Source organism: Neophocaena asiaeorientalis, unplaced genomic scaffold (genome assembly GCF_003031525.2).
Source record: "Neophocaena asiaeorientalis asiaeorientalis breed wild unplaced genomic scaffold, Neophocaena_asiaeorientalis_V1.1 scaffold150, whole genome shotgun sequence".
Taxonomy (NCBI): Eukaryota; Metazoa; Chordata; class Mammalia; order Artiodactyla; family Phocoenidae; genus Neophocaena; species Neophocaena asiaeorientalis.
This window is the reverse complement of record NW_020176571.1, coordinates 7741763-7760083: the sequence shown is the minus strand read 5'-3', so window position 1 is coordinate 7760083 and position 18321 is coordinate 7741763. Positions and strand designations below refer to the sequence as shown.

Genomic DNA, 18321 nt, shown 5'->3' with positions numbered 1-18321 from the left:
GTTAAAAATAATACATCGTAGCCAAAGTCATGAATATCCATTTCATGTAAGACAAAACAGAACTAGCACATTAATACACAGCACACTTCTAATCATTCCACTTATTAATTTAAAACATCCAAGGAATGCAAATTAGCAACAGGGAAAATACAAATTAAAGCAAATTTCAAATGATAGGAAGATAGTCAAAGTCCATATAGGCATACATACCAGTAAAGTAATAGCACTGCAGTGTGTGTGAGAAGCATGACACTTGAAAAAGATACACTTTGAACACACTAAGTTAGCAAATATATAAATCAGGAAAACAAGAAAATTAATCCCTAAGTCACAGCAACTGTGTTAGAATAGTGAAATTACCTCTACATTTTATCACTTCTCTATTTCACAAATATCCTATTATATAGCATTGATATCTCAAATGACAGAAAATGATAAATAACATATTTCAATCCCCAAATATTTTACTCATTCTAAAAATATTGATGTAATGTTTACAACATAGTTAAAATTATGGGCTCTCATAGGGAAAAAGTCAATTTTCCTTCAAACGTGCTTATTTTCCTTGTTTAGTAAAAGAAAAACATTTAGGGACTTCCCTGATGGTACAGTGGTTAAGACTTCGCTTTCCAATGCAGGGGGTGCGGGTTAGATCCCTGGGCGGGGAGCTAAGATCCCGCATGCCTTGTGGCCAAAAAACCAAAACATAAAACAGAAGCAGTATTGTAACAAATTCAGTAAAGACTTTTAAAAAAATGGTCCACATCAAAAAAAAATCTTTTAAAATAAAAGAAAAATATTTAAATTACGTGTGTGTGCATATGAGCATGATAATGCATAATTTTGCATATTTTTAAGTGCAATTTAAGATAAAGTGTAGAAAACACAAAATGCATTGATGTCTGAAACACAAGAGACCTTTTCTCTTAGGAATTTCAAGTCTTTGCCTTCTCTGTGGCTAAGATGATGGCTGAAGTTGCAAATCGGAGTAAGTTACACCTTCATCACTCATTACTGTAGGGAAGAGATACAAGAAAATAAACAGAAAAATACATTTTAAATTCATGTAAATTATGAAATCCATAAGTAAAATTGGTGTTGAATAAAATAGTGTTGGGAATGAACTTGAATAACTAGTGATTAGAATATAATTACAAATATGAAAATATATCAAGAATGAAAAAATATTATTTTCTAAATGTTACTTAATGCGTTGGTATGGTATATCACTTTTAGTCTTCTTAATATTGTCTATTCACAATTGCAAATCTATAAATGTCATTTACTAATAAGAAAAAATGCAAAAGATGATCTGATGGCTTTACTGAACTCTCTCAACTGAAAATTTTTTTAAAACATCTTTATTGGAGTATAATTGCTTTACAATGGGTGTGTTAGTTTCTGCTTTACAACAAAGTGAATCAGTTATACATATACATATGTTCCCATATCTCTTCCCTCTTGCATCTCCCTCCCTCCCACCCTCCCTATCGCACCCCTCTAGGTGGTCACAAACCACCTAGCTGATCTCCCTGTGCCATGCAGCTGCTTCCCACTAGCTATCCACCCTACGTTCAGTAGTATATATATGTCCATGCCACTTTCCTACTTCGTCACAGCTTACCCTTCCCCCTCCCCATATCCTCAAGTCCATGCTCTAGTAGGTCTGTGTCTTTATTCCTGTCCTACCCCATGACATTTTTTTTTCTTAGATTCCATATATATGTGTTAGCATACAGTATATACAGATTGCCAACAAACACATGAAAGAATGCTCAACATCATTAATCATTAGAGAAATGCAAATCAAAGCTACAATGAGATATCATCTTACACTGGTCAGAATGGCCATCATCAAAAAATCTAGAAACAGTAAATGCTGGAGAGGGTGTGGAGAAAAGGGAACACTCTTGCACTGTTGGTGGGAATGTAAATTGATACAGCCACTATGGAGAACAGTATGGAGGTTCCTTAAAAAACTACAAATAGAACTACCATATGACCCAGCAATCCCACTACTGGGCATATACCCTGAGAAAACCATAATTCAAAAAGAGTCATGTACCAAAATGTTAATTGCAGCTGTATTTACAATAGCCAGGACATGGAATCAACCTAAGTGTCCATCAACAGATGAATGGATAAAGAAGATGTGGCACATATCTACAATGGAATATTACTCAGCCATAAAAAGAAATGAAATTGAGCTATTTGTAGTCAGGTGGATGGACCTGGAGTCTGTCAACTGAAATTTATCTTTACAGCCTGGCATTCACATTTTTCCACAGTTTCACTTGTTCCTGCTTTCTTTTCAGTCTCATCTTTCACTTCGACCTATTTCCATTTTCCCCACAATTCCACTGACACACTTGTTCTTTTTCAGCATACCATAAGCACTTCTCCAATCTCAATGTTTTGCTCAAATTCTTCCTTCTCTAGTACATTTTCCTCCTGTATTTGCTGATTATAATTTTAGTTTGTTCAATCTGTAAATCAGATTCCACCACCTTTAATAAAACTTCCAGATCCTTCAATAACAATTCACCTCTTCTTTCAATTATTCTCATTATTCTTCATTTGTCACCATTCCATTAGTTATCTTCTCTTATCTTTTTTCATTAAGGTCTCCCCACTGTATTATGAATTTCTTGATACATCTTATGATTCTTTGTTACTGCTGCAATTGTTTATTAGATTTCTACACAAAGTATAAAAAAGTTAAATTTATCTTCAAAACTAACGTATTGTGTACTAAATAAACTCTAATTCGAGAAAAAATTGAAAAATATTTTTCCTGATTAAAACATTTTAGAAAATTTGATAGGAATCTATGTGAAATGTTTTTACTCTCATACTAAAGGATAATATACCCAAGTTATTCATAGTCACAAAACACATCTATGAAAAGGTTGATTATGCTTTACCCTGGTGAAATTTTGTATTTCATTTATTTTCTTTAAACCTCTATACCACTTAACGATGTTATCATAAAATGTCATATCTAATAATAACAGTGATAATAATAATGAAATTACTAAAAATAAATAATAATTAGAATAGTTTCTTTAAGACTACTCGAGCTCATTTTATTTCCCCCCTAGCATCTCTTTTTTCTTCAATTCTTTCTCCCTTCCTTTCCTCTCTGTCCCCTTTCCCCACTCAGTCACTCATACTTTTATTCCCTTTTCTCTCAAATGATATATATATAGAGAGAGACATATAAATATATAGATATACATATTAATCATATGATTAATCAAAGATTAATCATAAACTCAGTAAGGGAACTTGGTTTTAGGGAGACTTGATTTCACTCACTAACAGCCAAATGGAAGAAATGCATAGGACAAAGTATGTGTAAAGGCCAGGGAGCTTCCACGCCCGCTCTAGACAGGTGCACCACCCTTCCAGCATACGGATGTGTTTACCAACCCAGAACCTCTATGAATCTCTTTGTTGAGGGTTTTTGTGGAGGCTTCGTCATGTAGGCATGGTTGATTAAATCACTGGTTATTGGTGATTGAATTCATGTCCAGCCCTTCTTCCCCTTCCTGTAGGTTTGAGGGTGGGGCTGAAAGTTCCAACTTTCTAATCCATATGGTTGGTTCCTCAGACAACCAGCCCTGGTTATCCAAGAGTCACTTCATTAGCATAAATTTAGAAATGGTTGAAAGGGGCTTACCATGAACCACAAAAGATGCTCCCTTCACACTTCACTCAGGAAATTATGAGGGTTTTAGAAACTCTGAATCAGGTACCAGGGAGGGAGACCAAACATACATTTCTTATAATATCACAGTATCACAGATAAAATATATTAGCAAACTGTTGTATACATTTTCAGCTCTAAATTTTTTTTTAAAAAATCCACATTTTCGTTCAGAAAGAGTGAGACGAATAAATCATTGACATCATTTTTCTTTTCAGAAAAGTGACGTAGAACTTCCCAAGTTAGTAGATCACATGAAGCACTGAAATAAAGTTGTGTATTATTTGGTGTCAATCTTCATTTAAATCTGTGTTGAGATAATTGCTAAGAAAAGAAGTATGGTGAAAAAAAATACTATGTATTTAACATAGAAAATTAAGATCAGAATATTCATAAAATAATGTACTTTATAATTTCAAGTGGCACAGAAATCTCCTCAATATTAAAATGAGGGCTTCCCTGGTGGTGCAGTGGTTAAGAATCTGCCTGCCAATGCAGAGGACACAGGTTCGAGCCCTGGTTTGGGAAGATCCCACATGCTGTGGAGCAACTAAGCTCGTGCACCACAACTACTGAGCCTGCGCTCTAGAGCCCACGAGCCACAACTACTGAGCCTGCACTCTAGAGCCTCCTACAATGAAGAAAGAGAAGGTTTATTACTGTTATATTCCCTCATGCTCCTGAGTGGTGGAGTACAGGAAAACCTCTATTTTCAGATTTAAACCAACCACTGGGGTTGGTTTACAAATATTGAAACCTACATGGTGATGGTGGTTCCTGGAGAGGATATTGCCTGGAAAATGTGTTTAGAAAATGCTGTAAGAAAGCATTAGATATTTACGTGATTAGGTTCAAGTTTCAGGAAATACATGAAATTTTACGAATGTTATATATTGGTGAAATAAAACCTTTATGGTAAAAATGCTTCTGAAAAGCTTTGAGTCTCAAAAAGCTTCTCCAGAAGAAAATTAACCACTTTTAAATGAGTCATGCTGTAATTCAATAAAAGGTGCAGCAGTCCTAGAGTCTCAGAAATAAACCTTAATGGAACAGTCTAAGAAGATGCAGAGGAAGAAAGAGAAGAGAGAATCAGTCAAGAGATGGAGGTCTTAAAAATGGAAACCACCGGGGGAGAATTCAAAAGGCTCCAGGATCTGCGTAATAAATATATGGATATGTCTTTTAGTCATTTATTTGATACATAGCCATTTGAGCAATGAAACACTGGAAAAGGAAGATGTTCTGTTCAGACCCCTAACTCCATAATTTTTAAGTGGAGTACTTTATCCTTCAGTGAGATTATTCTTACATTTTCTTATCTACCTCCATCAGAGGAGTGTAAAGTGCTCAGGGGATATGACCAAATAAGTTGGACATGATCCTTTACACCATATTATAAGGGGTAAGGTAAAGGGTAAGATAATAAAATTACCAATAATTTAGAAATTTGGAGTAAGAAAGCAGCAAGCTACCTCAGTTATTAACTGAGCATCTGCTATGTTCTCATTTCTGTTTTATATGCTTGCTTTTCAAGTACATTTTTTACTTCTCATTAAATTCACGAGGTAGATATTTTCAACGTGTAGATGAAAATTTGAGGCTCTGGTAATAAAATTATTTGCTCAAAGCTTCAAATGTAGTCAAAATTGAACTAAGAATTCAAATTCAGCTTTGTCTAAGCCTCTAGCACTTTTAAATCTCAACTGCTTTACATTGTCACTAATAAAATTACTTTTGGAAACTTATCCTTTTCTTAGTGCTAGTGAAAGTTGTACTCTGAGTGATTTCTAGCTGCACATATATCTAGTTTAACCTTTTACAAATGGCTATCCAGTTGTCCATACAACAACATCTATTAAAAAGCCTATGATTTGAGAACACTGTCTTTATCATAATCTAAATTTCTGTATGTAGTTGAGACTATTTCTGGCCTTCTTATTCTATTTCTCTGGTTTGCTGATTTGTGTGTCATTACCAACTACACTGTTTTAACTGGAGGCTTTTGAGGTGTGTCTTAATAATTAGTAGGTCTAGTACTTCCTCATAGCTATACTTTTATAGTCATGTAGACTGTATGTACATTCTATGTGCTTATTTTTCCATATGAACTTCAGTGTCAGCTTACCCAGATCCATCAGTCATTGGATTTTTATTGGTATCACTACAAATTTATAAATTAAGAAAAGGTCCTAACCAAAACCAGGAGATAGATTTACGTTTTTAAAGCCTATTTTTTGTCTTTCAGGAATATTTTACATTTTTTTTCATAAGATTTCTACAAAATAAAATGCTGGCTTTAGAATTCACACACACATACACATATACACACACACACATAAGTAAAGTATATACATGTACTTTATCCAGTTAAGGAAGTATCCATACATTTTTACTTTCTTCAAAAGTTTTGTATATTCAATCTTTGCAGATGTTTCAGGTGCATTTGGAAGGAAGTTACATTTTCTATTATCTATGTATAGTGGTCAATATGTGTCCAGAATATCTACCATATTAACTATATTATTTAGATCATCTATAATATAACTTATTTTTTTTGTCCAAACTTTCTATCTTATATTGAGAGTGACCTGTTAAAGTCACCTTTTACTAAAGTGACACTATGCATTTCTTTTTTCATCTCCTATAATTTTTATATTATATAGTCACTGTTATTTGCTGGATGGATTCAGAACTATTTAATCTTCATGGTAGCATTTGGCTTTTAACATTATAAAGTGTCTTTCTTTGTCTCATTGAATTCTCTTTAGGTATATGTCTTCACCTAGTATCAGGATTCCAACCCCTGAGGTCTTTTTGCTTCCTTTTGCCTTGTAAATCTTTATTCATCACTTTACTTTTAGCATTCTGTTACTTTCCTGAGTATGATCAACTTCTGCTTTACTTCAACCTTTTCTTTTCTTTTTTTTTTTTGCCTTTCCTTTCTTTTTATGATGGTAGGAGTATATCTAATTTAATTTGCAGTAGTATATTACAGTTTTCTTCAGCGTTATGGTTGTTTCCCTTTTTAGGTGGATGACTTTTTGTAGGTATAAAATATTAAATTCACATTCTTGAATTTTTAGAGTGGTTTTATGTAGACGTAATCTGTTTTTTTCTATTCCTATTTATTTAATGGTCAAGGTTCCTAGTTAGAGAGCTCCTTCTTCTGTCAGTTCTGCCCTATTCTTTGCAGTTTCCTTCATCGATGGTACTGCTATGGAAGTGAGGAGGGCAAAGGTGTGTCTTTTTTTCTCTTTCATTTTCCCAGCATCCTTAAATCCTCCAAATTACGTTTTCGCTTTTCACGCTCATAGCTCTAAGAGGTACCACCCTATTTTTGTTATCTGCATCTCCAAAGGCAAAAAAATATTTTCCAAGTTTCTCACTTCCTGTCTTACATTTCAAACCCTTCCCCAGTGCTATGAACTACCAAGTCCCAACCTATGTTAAGTATTTTGGAATTTATTGTTGCAATTTTATCTTTATAGGTTGATTATGCCTATACTTCATCTATGTCCTCTATTTTCACTTTTTCATAGATTATTTTAAGAACTAATTTCCCTAACCTGCACCATAGGCATTCAGTAGTAGTCTGGAGCAAGAGCTCTGTTAACATTTTTTTATTTCTACTAACAGATAATTTGAAGGTTGTGATGCTCTGTGTCTCTGGACATGCTGAAAGGGCATGGGTCTTCTGTGGTTTTATTTGTTTTCCTTATTGATTTTATGGATTAGGGGGAAGGCTGGGGGATATTTAGAATCAGGCAACCATCTTTACAACACAAAACTGGTGATTTAGTTAGTATATTTTTTAAAGTATCCTTTCTTTTAGATCCCTACTTAAAATCTATTTCACACTCTGAGCCACTAAAAGCTCGTATGACAGTTCTCAGTGAATAAGCATTCTAAAATATTAACCTGATGTGACAGTTTTCCATGTATGCATTTGCTTTCTGGTAGCCTCAGAAATAAATGTTGTTATTTATTTAGTGTAAATGTTGTTATTTATTTAGTGTTCTAACAAACAACTCTAGCCTATAATGGCTGAAAAAAATGCAAGTCTAACAATTTTAACGCTGGACGAAGTAAGAAACATACAGAAGAAGATTATCACATTGGATTATAAAATATAGGTTTTATAGTAGCTAGTACATACTGATGATATAAGATACAACTGTTTTTGTACATCAAAATTTATAAGTACATTTACAACTGTAAGATTCAACCTGGAGAAGGATAAGGCAAAGTGTAGAGTAGCACTGATGCCTATATATTCTCCTTTTACACATTTTGACAGGTTGGTTAACTATGGCCTGTAGATCAAATTTGTCTCACCATCTGTTTTTGTAAATAAAGTTCTTTTGTAATGCAGCTAAACCATTAACTTTTGTATTATCAATGTCTTCTTTTGCACTACAGAGACAGAGTTGAGTAGTTTCAACAGAGACTGGCTCACAAAGTTGAAACTATTTATGATCCAGTTCTTTCGAGAAAGTTTTCCAACCCCTACACTAGGATATAAAAAGTTTCAAAAGTTCCAAAATTATGGAAATGAAAAAGGTGGTTTAAATGTTCCAAAGATTTCCAGGTTTAGATAATTGAAATAAATCAAAAGGCTCCAATGAGCATAATCACATAACGCTTTTAATAAAGGCAAATAATATAAGACGACAGGAGAAAGATAATTCAAAGAAACATCCAGGAAAAAAAAACACAAAGAAACATCCAGGAACAAGCTTCCCTATGTTCTTATTTGTCTGAAGACATGATTCATCATCTCTGAATGAAACTGCTATTATTTGTGCTGACGTACGTGTGTTGAAACTTGGTTTCAGGAGAGCTCAGGCAGAAGTTTCCTGCAGAGTCTAGTCACATAGCAAAGATAGGATATCTAACTGATTACCTCAAGTGAAAGTTATCAATAAACAAATTAGTCATACGTTCCACTCAGGAATTCTGAACCTCTAAAAAATTTATCATAAATCATTATTCAGTTAGTTAGTTAACTCACTGCCCTTATCATGGCCAACAGTCAAAAACAACTCTCAAGCCTCTCTGGAGATAAGCAAAGAGCTGTCTCAGTCTAGCTGTAAAATAACTCTATTTTCATTAAGCAAATTCAGATTCACTAACAGAGGAACTAAGAATTAATAATATATTGGAATAAATAGAAAAAGATTACTTGTCATGACATATGTGAACCAAATTCTTAGTTATCAGGAATCAAAAGGCAGTGTTGGAATTCAGTAAGCTATGGGGACTTCCCTGATGGTACAGTGATTAAGAATCTACCTGCCAATGCAGGGGACACGGGTTTGAGCCCTGGTCCGGGAAGATCCCACATGCCGCAGAGAAACTAAGCCCGTGTGCCACAACTACTGAACCTGTGCTCTAGAGCCCATGAGCCACAATACTGAAGCCCTTGTGCCACAACTACTGAAGCTCACGAGCCTAGAGCCTGTGCTCTGCAACAAGAGAAGCCACCGAATGAGAAGCCTGTGCACCACAAGGAAGAGTAGCCCCTGCTCGCCGCAACTAGAGAAAGCCGGAGAGCAGCAACGAAGACCCAACGCAGCCAAAAATAAATAAATAAATAAATAAACATTTTTAAAAAGAGAGAAAAGTCTTTCAAAAAATTCAATAAGCTATGAAGTAGCAGTTATGACATATTTTTAAGGGTATGTTGGTATGGTAGGCAGAGCTCTAAGATGACCCCCAAAATACTCAAGCCCTGGTGTGCATCTATATAATCCCCTCCCCTTAAATTCCAGTGAGATTTGTGAAGATGATGGAATGCTGCTGTGATTAGATTACACTAAATGGCAAAAATAAAGCTATTTTTCAGCTGTAACTAAGGTTCCAAATTAGTCAACTTTCAGTTAATCAAAAGAGAGATTATTACGGGTGGACCTAACCTCATTGGGTGAACACTTAAAACAGACCTAGAGGTCATAAAGAGAGGAGTCAGGGGTGCTCTCCCCTGTCCTGGAAGAAGAAAGGAGCCCTGGTGTGACTGCCTATGGGGAGGAGAGGGGAGCTGTGGGTCTCAGTCCTACAACCACAAGGAATGAAATTCTGGCCAAAGGGTGAATGAGCTTGGAAGAGGACTCTGTTTCAGATGAGAATACTGCCTGGCCAAGACCTTGGTTCCAGCCTTGTGAGGCCCTGAACAAAGAACACAATTAAGCTGTGCCTAGTTCCTGATCCATAGATAGTGTGAGATAATAAACATGTTGTTTTAAGTTTCTAAATTTAGTGTAATTTGTTATGCAACAATACATAACCCATATTACATACATTCAGGGTAATGGATAACACATTCAAAGCAACAGGATGAAATTAAGAAAGAATAAACTGACTTTTGGCAATATTATTTTGTTATATTGTGTGTTTTTTACAAATTTCCTTACCCTCTTCCTTTTCTTCTATATCCAACATTGAGACAGTCATTCAACTAGATCCTTCCATGTACATTAGTCCATTTCATAGCAAAAAACAGAGAGCAAAAGAAAAATAAATGTCTCTCTCCAGACAATATATCAGAAATGTCATGTCAGAGGGAAAAAATATTTTGTGCAAAACCTTTCTATAAAAAATGTTGTTCCCTTGGGATTCCCTGGTGGTGCAGTGGTTGAGAGTCCGCCTGCCGATGCAGGGGACACGGGTCCACAAAAAAAAAAAAAAAAAAAAAAAAAAAAATGTTGTTCCCATCCCAAAGACTACAAAGATATTTTCAGGATGCAGGAAAGCAGAATGCAGGTAAGAGTGGCAGAAAAAATAAAATGCAATGGGTCAGATGGTCCTGGATTGACTGTGATTAGTATGATGGGGCCAGATGTGAGCAGGCCACTGCCATGGGTGACCAGTACTCTTCATTCAAATCAGCACTTTTCATCACAATGCCCTGAAAAGATATGGGAGCTTAAAAAAACATCTGAGCTATAATTGGGTGGCAACAGGAATTTTCTTCCCTCAATGGAGACAATGTTGACATAGATTACTCTCTGAAATTAGACATCATCTGTCATATTTAACACCTTCCATTCCCTCATTGTTCTTGCAGCATTGTAATAAATGTTCATGAGTTCTCAGAAAAAAAAAAAAAGGCTGATTGAACTCTGGACATTTTATAGTGTGATGATATGAAAGTAACAATTTGAACCTATACTTTAATGTGGCTAAATAAACAGAGTTGAGATTCATCCTGGACAAAAATTATGAAAATAGACTATCCTTGGTTCATTACAGAGAAAACTACTCTAGGTAGGAAAAAAAAAAAGAAACACACAAAAATCTCAGAGGAAATTTTTGTGGGAAGAGGACAGATTGATGGGACAGTTGGAACAGAAAAGTATTTATTTTCATTATAAGCTTGCCTATAATGTTCTTTTTAAATTCAATTAAACTATATTATTATGAAAATCACATGGACAGCAAAGGCAAAACATTTCAAATATCTAGAAAGTGCAATGCATGTTCACTTAGTCCAAGTTAAACATTTGAAAGATGTTATAGTCTATCCTGAATTTTGCATAGTATAACTTAAGTGCATTTTTCCTAAGTCAACCTGCATACAAGAACGTGAAGAGTTCAAGTTGTAGTACTATTATATTTATATTTTGAGAAATAAAACATAAGAGGCTCTTTCCTCTTCCTGACTCTTTGTATTTTAAAAATCAACTTTGGGTTCTTAATTATTATTATTTAATTAAAATATAAAACTAGAGAGCAAATATAGATGTCAATACACAATTTTTAAGATGTAGATGCAACAATTACAAAAAGGGAATTGGCTTTTGATATCTGTGAGGTTGGGAAAATCTCTTCCAGGTCAGATGGGCATCAGAACTCATTGTGTTCCCACCCTTTCTTTTACCTATTTAGAAATCCTTCAATAAAATGAGCTAGCCCCTCCTCCACCCCCAAAAAAGGGTAATTATTGGGTTGGCCCAAAAGTTCATTCGGGTTTTTCTGTAACATCTTACAGTATTTAGTTTTTGGTACATACTTTTAGGAAAAGGCTTTGGGGACTGGCTAGAGATTAAAATCTTCAATGTACATGTAAGAATGGTTTTTTTTTTACTGATGGATAAGCATAGGCAAGAAAAATATGTGGAGTAAAGAAGTAAGTATTATAAATTTATATGATCAGGGCTTAGATGCCCTTTCCTCTTGTAAAATATGAAAGCAATCACGTGAGACCATATATTTGGCCAAAGACTTCCAACTGTTCTGCAGAACTCTGTAGCATCAAGAGAAGACACACAAGTGTGTTCCCCTCTGAGGCCAGGTGATACATATGAAGAAACTATTATATGGCACTTTCAGCTCTAAATTAGAACATATAGATGTATAGATATCCAGAAAGAATTGAAAAGGAACACTAAAATTATTTTTACTTCCAGAAAAAGAGAGATGAGGATGGGACTTCTCAACTTAGTACGCCATACAAAGGACTGATATGATGTGATATATATTATTTGGCATGAATTAAGTTTTATTTAAACTTCTGCAGAGAGAATTTCCAAGAATATATGCATAAACTATTAAATTCACTATTTACCATATACATTAATATTCATGAAATTATTTATCTTGACTATAATTTTAGGTGTAGGCACACATTTCATCAATTTTAAGACATGGCAAAATTGAAAAATTATAACTATATATGATGATGGATGTTAATTAGACCTAGTGTCTAGTTATTGTCATGTTGTATACTTGAAGCTAACGTAATGTTATATGTCAATTATATCTTGATAAAAAACTTAAACACATTTTCAAATACATGAAAATTATGATTGATAAGACACAAATTGAAACACTTTACAGATCCCAGAAGTAGGTAGTTAGTAATATATGTTACCATTCTAAGTAAACTGAATCTTCATTGCACACCCCTTCTGCCCCAAGAAACATCTAAATAAGCTGTTGCTTACAGACATAACGATATTCACTTTCACAGTCTGCATCCATAACACTTTCGATTGGGCCATATATTGTGCAGTTCTTTGGATTTAGAGAGTGAAGGGATAGAAATCTGTAATGAAGAAGAACGTTTTAATATATTGGGAAAAGGAAATGAGAATGTTCAAGGATGATGTTTTTGTTAAATGATAGAACTACAGACATTTTAAAAGCATTTTAATGAGATATTACCACATTGAGACATTATCTTTTTTTCATTCAAGTCAGTTTTCACAATTTCAGAGTACAATGTTACAAAAACTCAGCTATTGCATCAATAATCAATAGCAATGAAGTTGGGGATTTTTTTGTTTTTGCTGTTGTTATTAATGGTTTTGGTATGTTATATACTTTACTTCTAAGATGCATCTGCTAATCTAGTCTAGGAAAAAAATCAGAGCATAAAACCTGTCATTGTATGGTACTGTAAATCCCATGTTTATGAATGAAAATGAGATTTGAAGATTACAAATACACAGAAAATAAGCCCAGAATGTTTGAAATATGGGATGATGCTGAGAATATTGGGCTCCACCAGAATAAGTAAAATAGTGGATATACTCTTTTCTCTGGATGGCTTTTGTGTATGTGAGAATCTGTACATGTACATACATATCCGAGTGCTTGTACCAAGGCAGGAAATAAAAGCATATATCAAAAGCTCTTTTAGAGTCACAAGTACACTAACTTCATGTCACTTGAGCATACACTTGGGTGTTGTGGCTGGGACTAAAATTGTTATTCTGTTGTTGTATCAATTCTCTTTTCTGTATTCTCATGTCCTAAACAGGATATCTTACCTACAGTGTTCCTGGATGTTACGTTCTCTGATCAGATCTAAGGATAAACTCAAAAAGAACAGAAAAAGGTTTTGAGTGCCAGAAACTTACAGATCTTGGGAGAGAGTAGAATTATCCTCCCACAACCAGGCATGATGTTCTTCACTGTAAAAGAGTCCAGTCCAGTAAAAATAGGAAATGGAGTTCATAAAATACTGTTTGGAAACAAAGACCAACATATTAATCTATTTTGAATCTACTCTAGGGATCATGTACTTTTAAGAAAGTCAGTGTCTAGTATTCAGGTTCAGTTTTTCAATTATACAAACTAAAATCATTTTTAACTTTTAATTTAGGAGGTATAGTCAAGTCACATGCCTCATATTTCTCATTCATCAGGCCCATTCATGTATGGAGGAAAACGTACCACAAAATCTCACTTCTTGAAAGAATGAAAAACGTCATAAAGGGAATTAGAGCTTTCATGGAACACTTCCTTCACAGGGGATCAGCAATCAAATTTGATCCCAAACCAACAGTATCTTGAGGGATAAATCTTAGCACAGGTTCTGCATGGAGCTAGAGAAAATTTTCACTTTTTCTTAAGAGTTGGGTAATTGTTTTATAATATTCTTCATATTCATTCCAAGAGTGATAACAAAGGTGATATAATTACAAAATAAATTATAAATTCAATTAATGAACTAAAAATTCAAAGTTCTTTGAATAAAAATAATGATCTATTATTTATTCTTTGAATTCTCTCTAAAAAGTTTCTTGTACTTTATCTGTCACATTCCTATAATGTAAATCTTTGAGAAATTTTGTGTAGATTTTATGACTGTTTCAAAGTATAGGAAATTAGTTCAAATATAACTGCCTATTTACTATCTGATTAAAAACTTGAATCAAAGTATTCAGCTTACTTAGATAATATTTTCCTAGGTCAAAAAAATGGTAGAAAAATCAGAATTAAATACATGCCAGTTCATTTCTGTTTTGTATATGAAGTAGACTGGAATTATGAGAGACACAAAAATTTCTACTGTCTTTCCATGTTTTTGATTCACTAGAAATGAAGTAACAGCTGCATTGGTAGCCAATCCACTTTTCTCGGCAAGAACAGCAGCCAGATCCTAAGGGAATAAACAAAACATGACTTGATGACATTGGAGATTCCGTTGTTTTCAGTGCTGTTTACTCATTTGTTATTTCATGTTTTCTACAACTATCCTTTGAGAATTTTCTGCATACGCCACAGTTCAGGGGATATTAATCTGAATGACTCAGACATGACCCTTCTTCCTCATGAAGATTATATTCTAGAGATACAGACAGAATTATACAAACTTCAGTCATTTATGAATTATATTTAATGATAATTTGTGTAAGTATACACAAGAAATTCAGTATGTTAAAATACTGTGTAGCAGAGTATAGGATGGGGGGCGGTTAGAAGAACCTCTTTTGAGGAAGTGACCCAAAGTTGATCTCTGCTGTGTAATTAAAAGTGAACTAGATAAAAGAGATACTTAAAGGAGGAAAGCATTTTAGCATATTTCCTGAGTCAGAAAATAATTCTGGATATTTTATTTCAAAATGAAGTTAATCAAGCACTTAGCTTGAAGTCTGACCGTCCAGTTTACTAGTGATAGTGTCTTCAACGTTTACCATCCTCAGTGATAAAAGTCATATTATGTGGTAGGCACTCAAATCTTTGTCAAATGAGTGGTGCTGAGATTGTAGAGTTGAATGGTGGCTACCAGGGGCTGGGATGTGGGGGAAATGGGGAGCTGTTGGTCAAAAGGTACGAGCTTCCATTTAGAAGATGATTACGTTTGGTTTGCATCATTATAACTAGAGCTAACAGTACTGTCTTATATACTTGGGAGTTGCTACAAGAGAGCTTCGTAAACATTCTCACCACAAAAAGACACGATAGTTGTGTGACATGATGGAGGTGTTAGTTAATGCTATGGTGGCAATTATACTGTAATAAGTGAATCGTACACTTTAAACTTACACGATGTCATATGTCAATTATATCTCAATAAAGTGGGAAAAACGCTGAGGGAAAAAAGATATGAATGAAGTGCTATATGAACACAGAAGATGATGAGACATCATTTAGGAAAAGATATGTTTAAAAATATCTTTGAGCTGACGTTCACTGGTTAAGTAGAGTTTAGAATTGCAGAAATCTCTGTGCTTCTTTCTGAGTTATGGAAGAAGCGGAGGTACAGGTAAAGAGGTATCAAAGTATGTGTTATGAAACACAAGCAGGCACTTAGGATCAGCTACAATATTTACCGTAATTTGCTTTTGTTACTTAAACATGAGCAGTCACATAGGAAAAATAGGTCACTTCTGGCTAATATTTTCCTTATTACTTAATATATAAATGATACACATTCAATGTAATTTAATAAATTAAGTTAGCAGTAAAATGAGACTATCCTATAATTTCCATTAATAAGCATAATATCCCTTCATGCTTCTGTGTGAGAAAAACAAGAATATTTCATTCTCTAACAGCACTAAAGTTTTCCAAAGTATGGAACCCACCTTCCCGGAGATCTGTGGAGGGTCCTGGAGAGAATGTTGGCTGAACATTTTGTTTAGTAAATGCTGTAAGAAGTAATTAGAAATTTACTTCATCAGACACAGATTTATGAAATAACAAAATATTACACATTAGCAAAATGAAACCTTTATTGTAAGACAGTTTCATCACAATTTTGATCTTTTTATACAGTCTTGACTAGAAAAACTTACAATTTTTCAACAAAACTCCCAAAGCAGCCACCAACAAAAGGCACATTACTCCTAAGACCCCAGAAATCAGCCTCCATGGAGTGGTCCGAAAAGCTATAAAGAAAGAGAGATAGGGTAAAGATTTAAAGAACAAACACAGGAGCTGAAGTTCTTAAAAGCAGAAATCAGTGAGAGAATCCAAAAAGTTCCTTGGTTTAATAACCCAATAATTTTGTCAATGAAATGTTGGAAAATGAAGACATTGCATTTAGAACTCCACCCAATACCAAAAATTTTATATGATGTACTTTATTCTTCAGTGAGATTAGCCATACCTTTTCCTCTTTATCAGCTCTATCTTATCAAACCGTACTTACCACTTATTTTTAAATTTGACAAAGAAGCTTAGAGATCTGTAGTAAAAAGAGATCAACAGGCACCAAGTTCGGTCTTGTGGGCTGATATAACAAACTCTTAGTTTTGTAACAGCAACAAAAAAATCACAAGACAGAGAATCTGATTCCCATTAGGTAGCTGAGAAAATGTAGGATCCATTAATAATGCTATTTTCTCAAGGAATCAGAGCTATTAAGTACCCAAGTCAGAAATCAAATGAAAGTTTGTCTAGACCCAGAGTCTTTCATTTAAATGACATGTATTCCATCATTGTTACAATAATATTAATACTACTTGGGAGTGTGTCCTTCTGCTAATCTCAGTGTATTCGCTACTCTGAGAAATGTCAGGCTGCTCATAGCTTTGTAGAGGCTGTACCGTGAAGAGAAGACATGGTGTGATGAGAGGTTCCCCAACCAATGTAGCGATAATAACTTGGGAACCTGAGTTCATTTCACAGTACATTGAATTATGATACGTAAAAAAACACTTTTTTACAGGAACCATTTTTTACATGTATTACATCTTCTCATACCAAAAATTACTTGCTCACAGGCATTTCCCCTAAAATAATTTAGCACCAGGAGATTCTGCATTAACATTAGCGCACTCCCAAAGGGTGTTGTCATTCACAACAGTTCAATGTGTCCAACTGTCAATCTGGGTGGTTTTGGGGATGTCACAACACAAATGGTAAATTAAAAAAAAACACTTTTAAACGTTTTGTTGATAATATTTAACATTCTCTATTTATTTTCATGCTAGAATTATGTTGTTTATATTTTTCCTGGTAAATTCAGATGCCAATCAGAATTTAGAGCTATCCCTGTCAGAATCCACTCTTTAAACCTGTTGGAAAAATCTTTACAAAATCATTTCTAAGTTACAGAATGAAGAATCAGAAAAATGAAATTAAAGTAGAAAGTACAGATACATGGGGAGCCTAAAAATGTATACTTTTGTCCTAAAGCTTTGCCTCAAATTAGCCATACCCACAAGATATTTTTCCTAGTTATTTTAATTTTTTCATTTTATGACTTGGGCTGCACATACCTGCCATATGAAATGTTGTTCCAGTGTCCATGCAGGAAAGGCACGATGGCTGCTTGTTCAAGAACTGGGTTAGATCACGGAGCTGAGCTGTAGGCTAAGGAACCTGAAAGTTGTGTATGAAGAAATTTTTAAAAAAAGAAAACTTGTGTATTCAAGTGTGCGTGCATCGTCTGCTGATGAGACACAGATGTGTAGTATGAACAAGAAGCAGTAAAATCACTATCTTCTAAAATGTTTCTGGAACCACAATACAGGAAATTCTCACTGAACTTGTGCAATGCACACCCTTTGACTATCACAAAAGAAGGTGACAGGAAGTTTTTTTAATATTTAAAGGTAAATTTACTTGGTATAATAAAATTCCACACATAATTTTCCTGTTTTAAAAAAATTTATTTATTTATTTACTTTTAATTATTTATTTATTTATTTTTTACATCTTTTTTTTTAACATCTTTATTGGAGTATAATTGCTTTACAATGGTGTGTTAGTTTCTGCTTTATAACAAAGTGAATCAGTTATACATATACATATGTTCCCATATCTCTTCCCTCTTGCATCTCCCTCCCTCCCACCCTCCCTATCCGACCCCTCTAGGTGGTCACAAAGCACCGAGCTGATCTCCCTGTGCTATGCGGCTGCTTCCCACTAGCTAACTA

At 34.3% G+C, this 18321-nt stretch overlaps 1 protein-coding gene across 2 annotated transcripts; it reads right to left on the bottom strand.

Moving 5' to 3' along the window:
* Positions 1-682: 682 nt before the first annotated feature.
* KLRD1 (killer cell lectin like receptor D1) lies at positions 683-17891 on the bottom strand. Of its 2 annotated transcripts, none has more exons than XM_024733252.1 (7): positions 17662-17891; positions 16234-16326; positions 16024-16086; positions 14443-14594; positions 13570-13673; positions 12652-12752; positions 683-1014 (listed from the first exon to the last, which is right to left on the bottom strand). In XM_024733252.1, exons 1-7 carry the CDS (start codon positions 17690-17692, stop codon positions 959-961), a joined length of 600 nt encoding a protein of 199 aa, XP_024589020.1. In that variant the 5' UTR covers positions 17693-17891; the 3' UTR covers positions 683-958. The 2 variants fall into 2 exon arrangements, with proteins under 2 accessions (XP_024589020.1, XP_024589021.1); XM_024733253.1 differs by lacking the exon at positions 683-1014 and adding an exon at positions 10388-10613.
* Between the last annotated feature and the right edge of the window lie 430 nt (positions 17892-18321).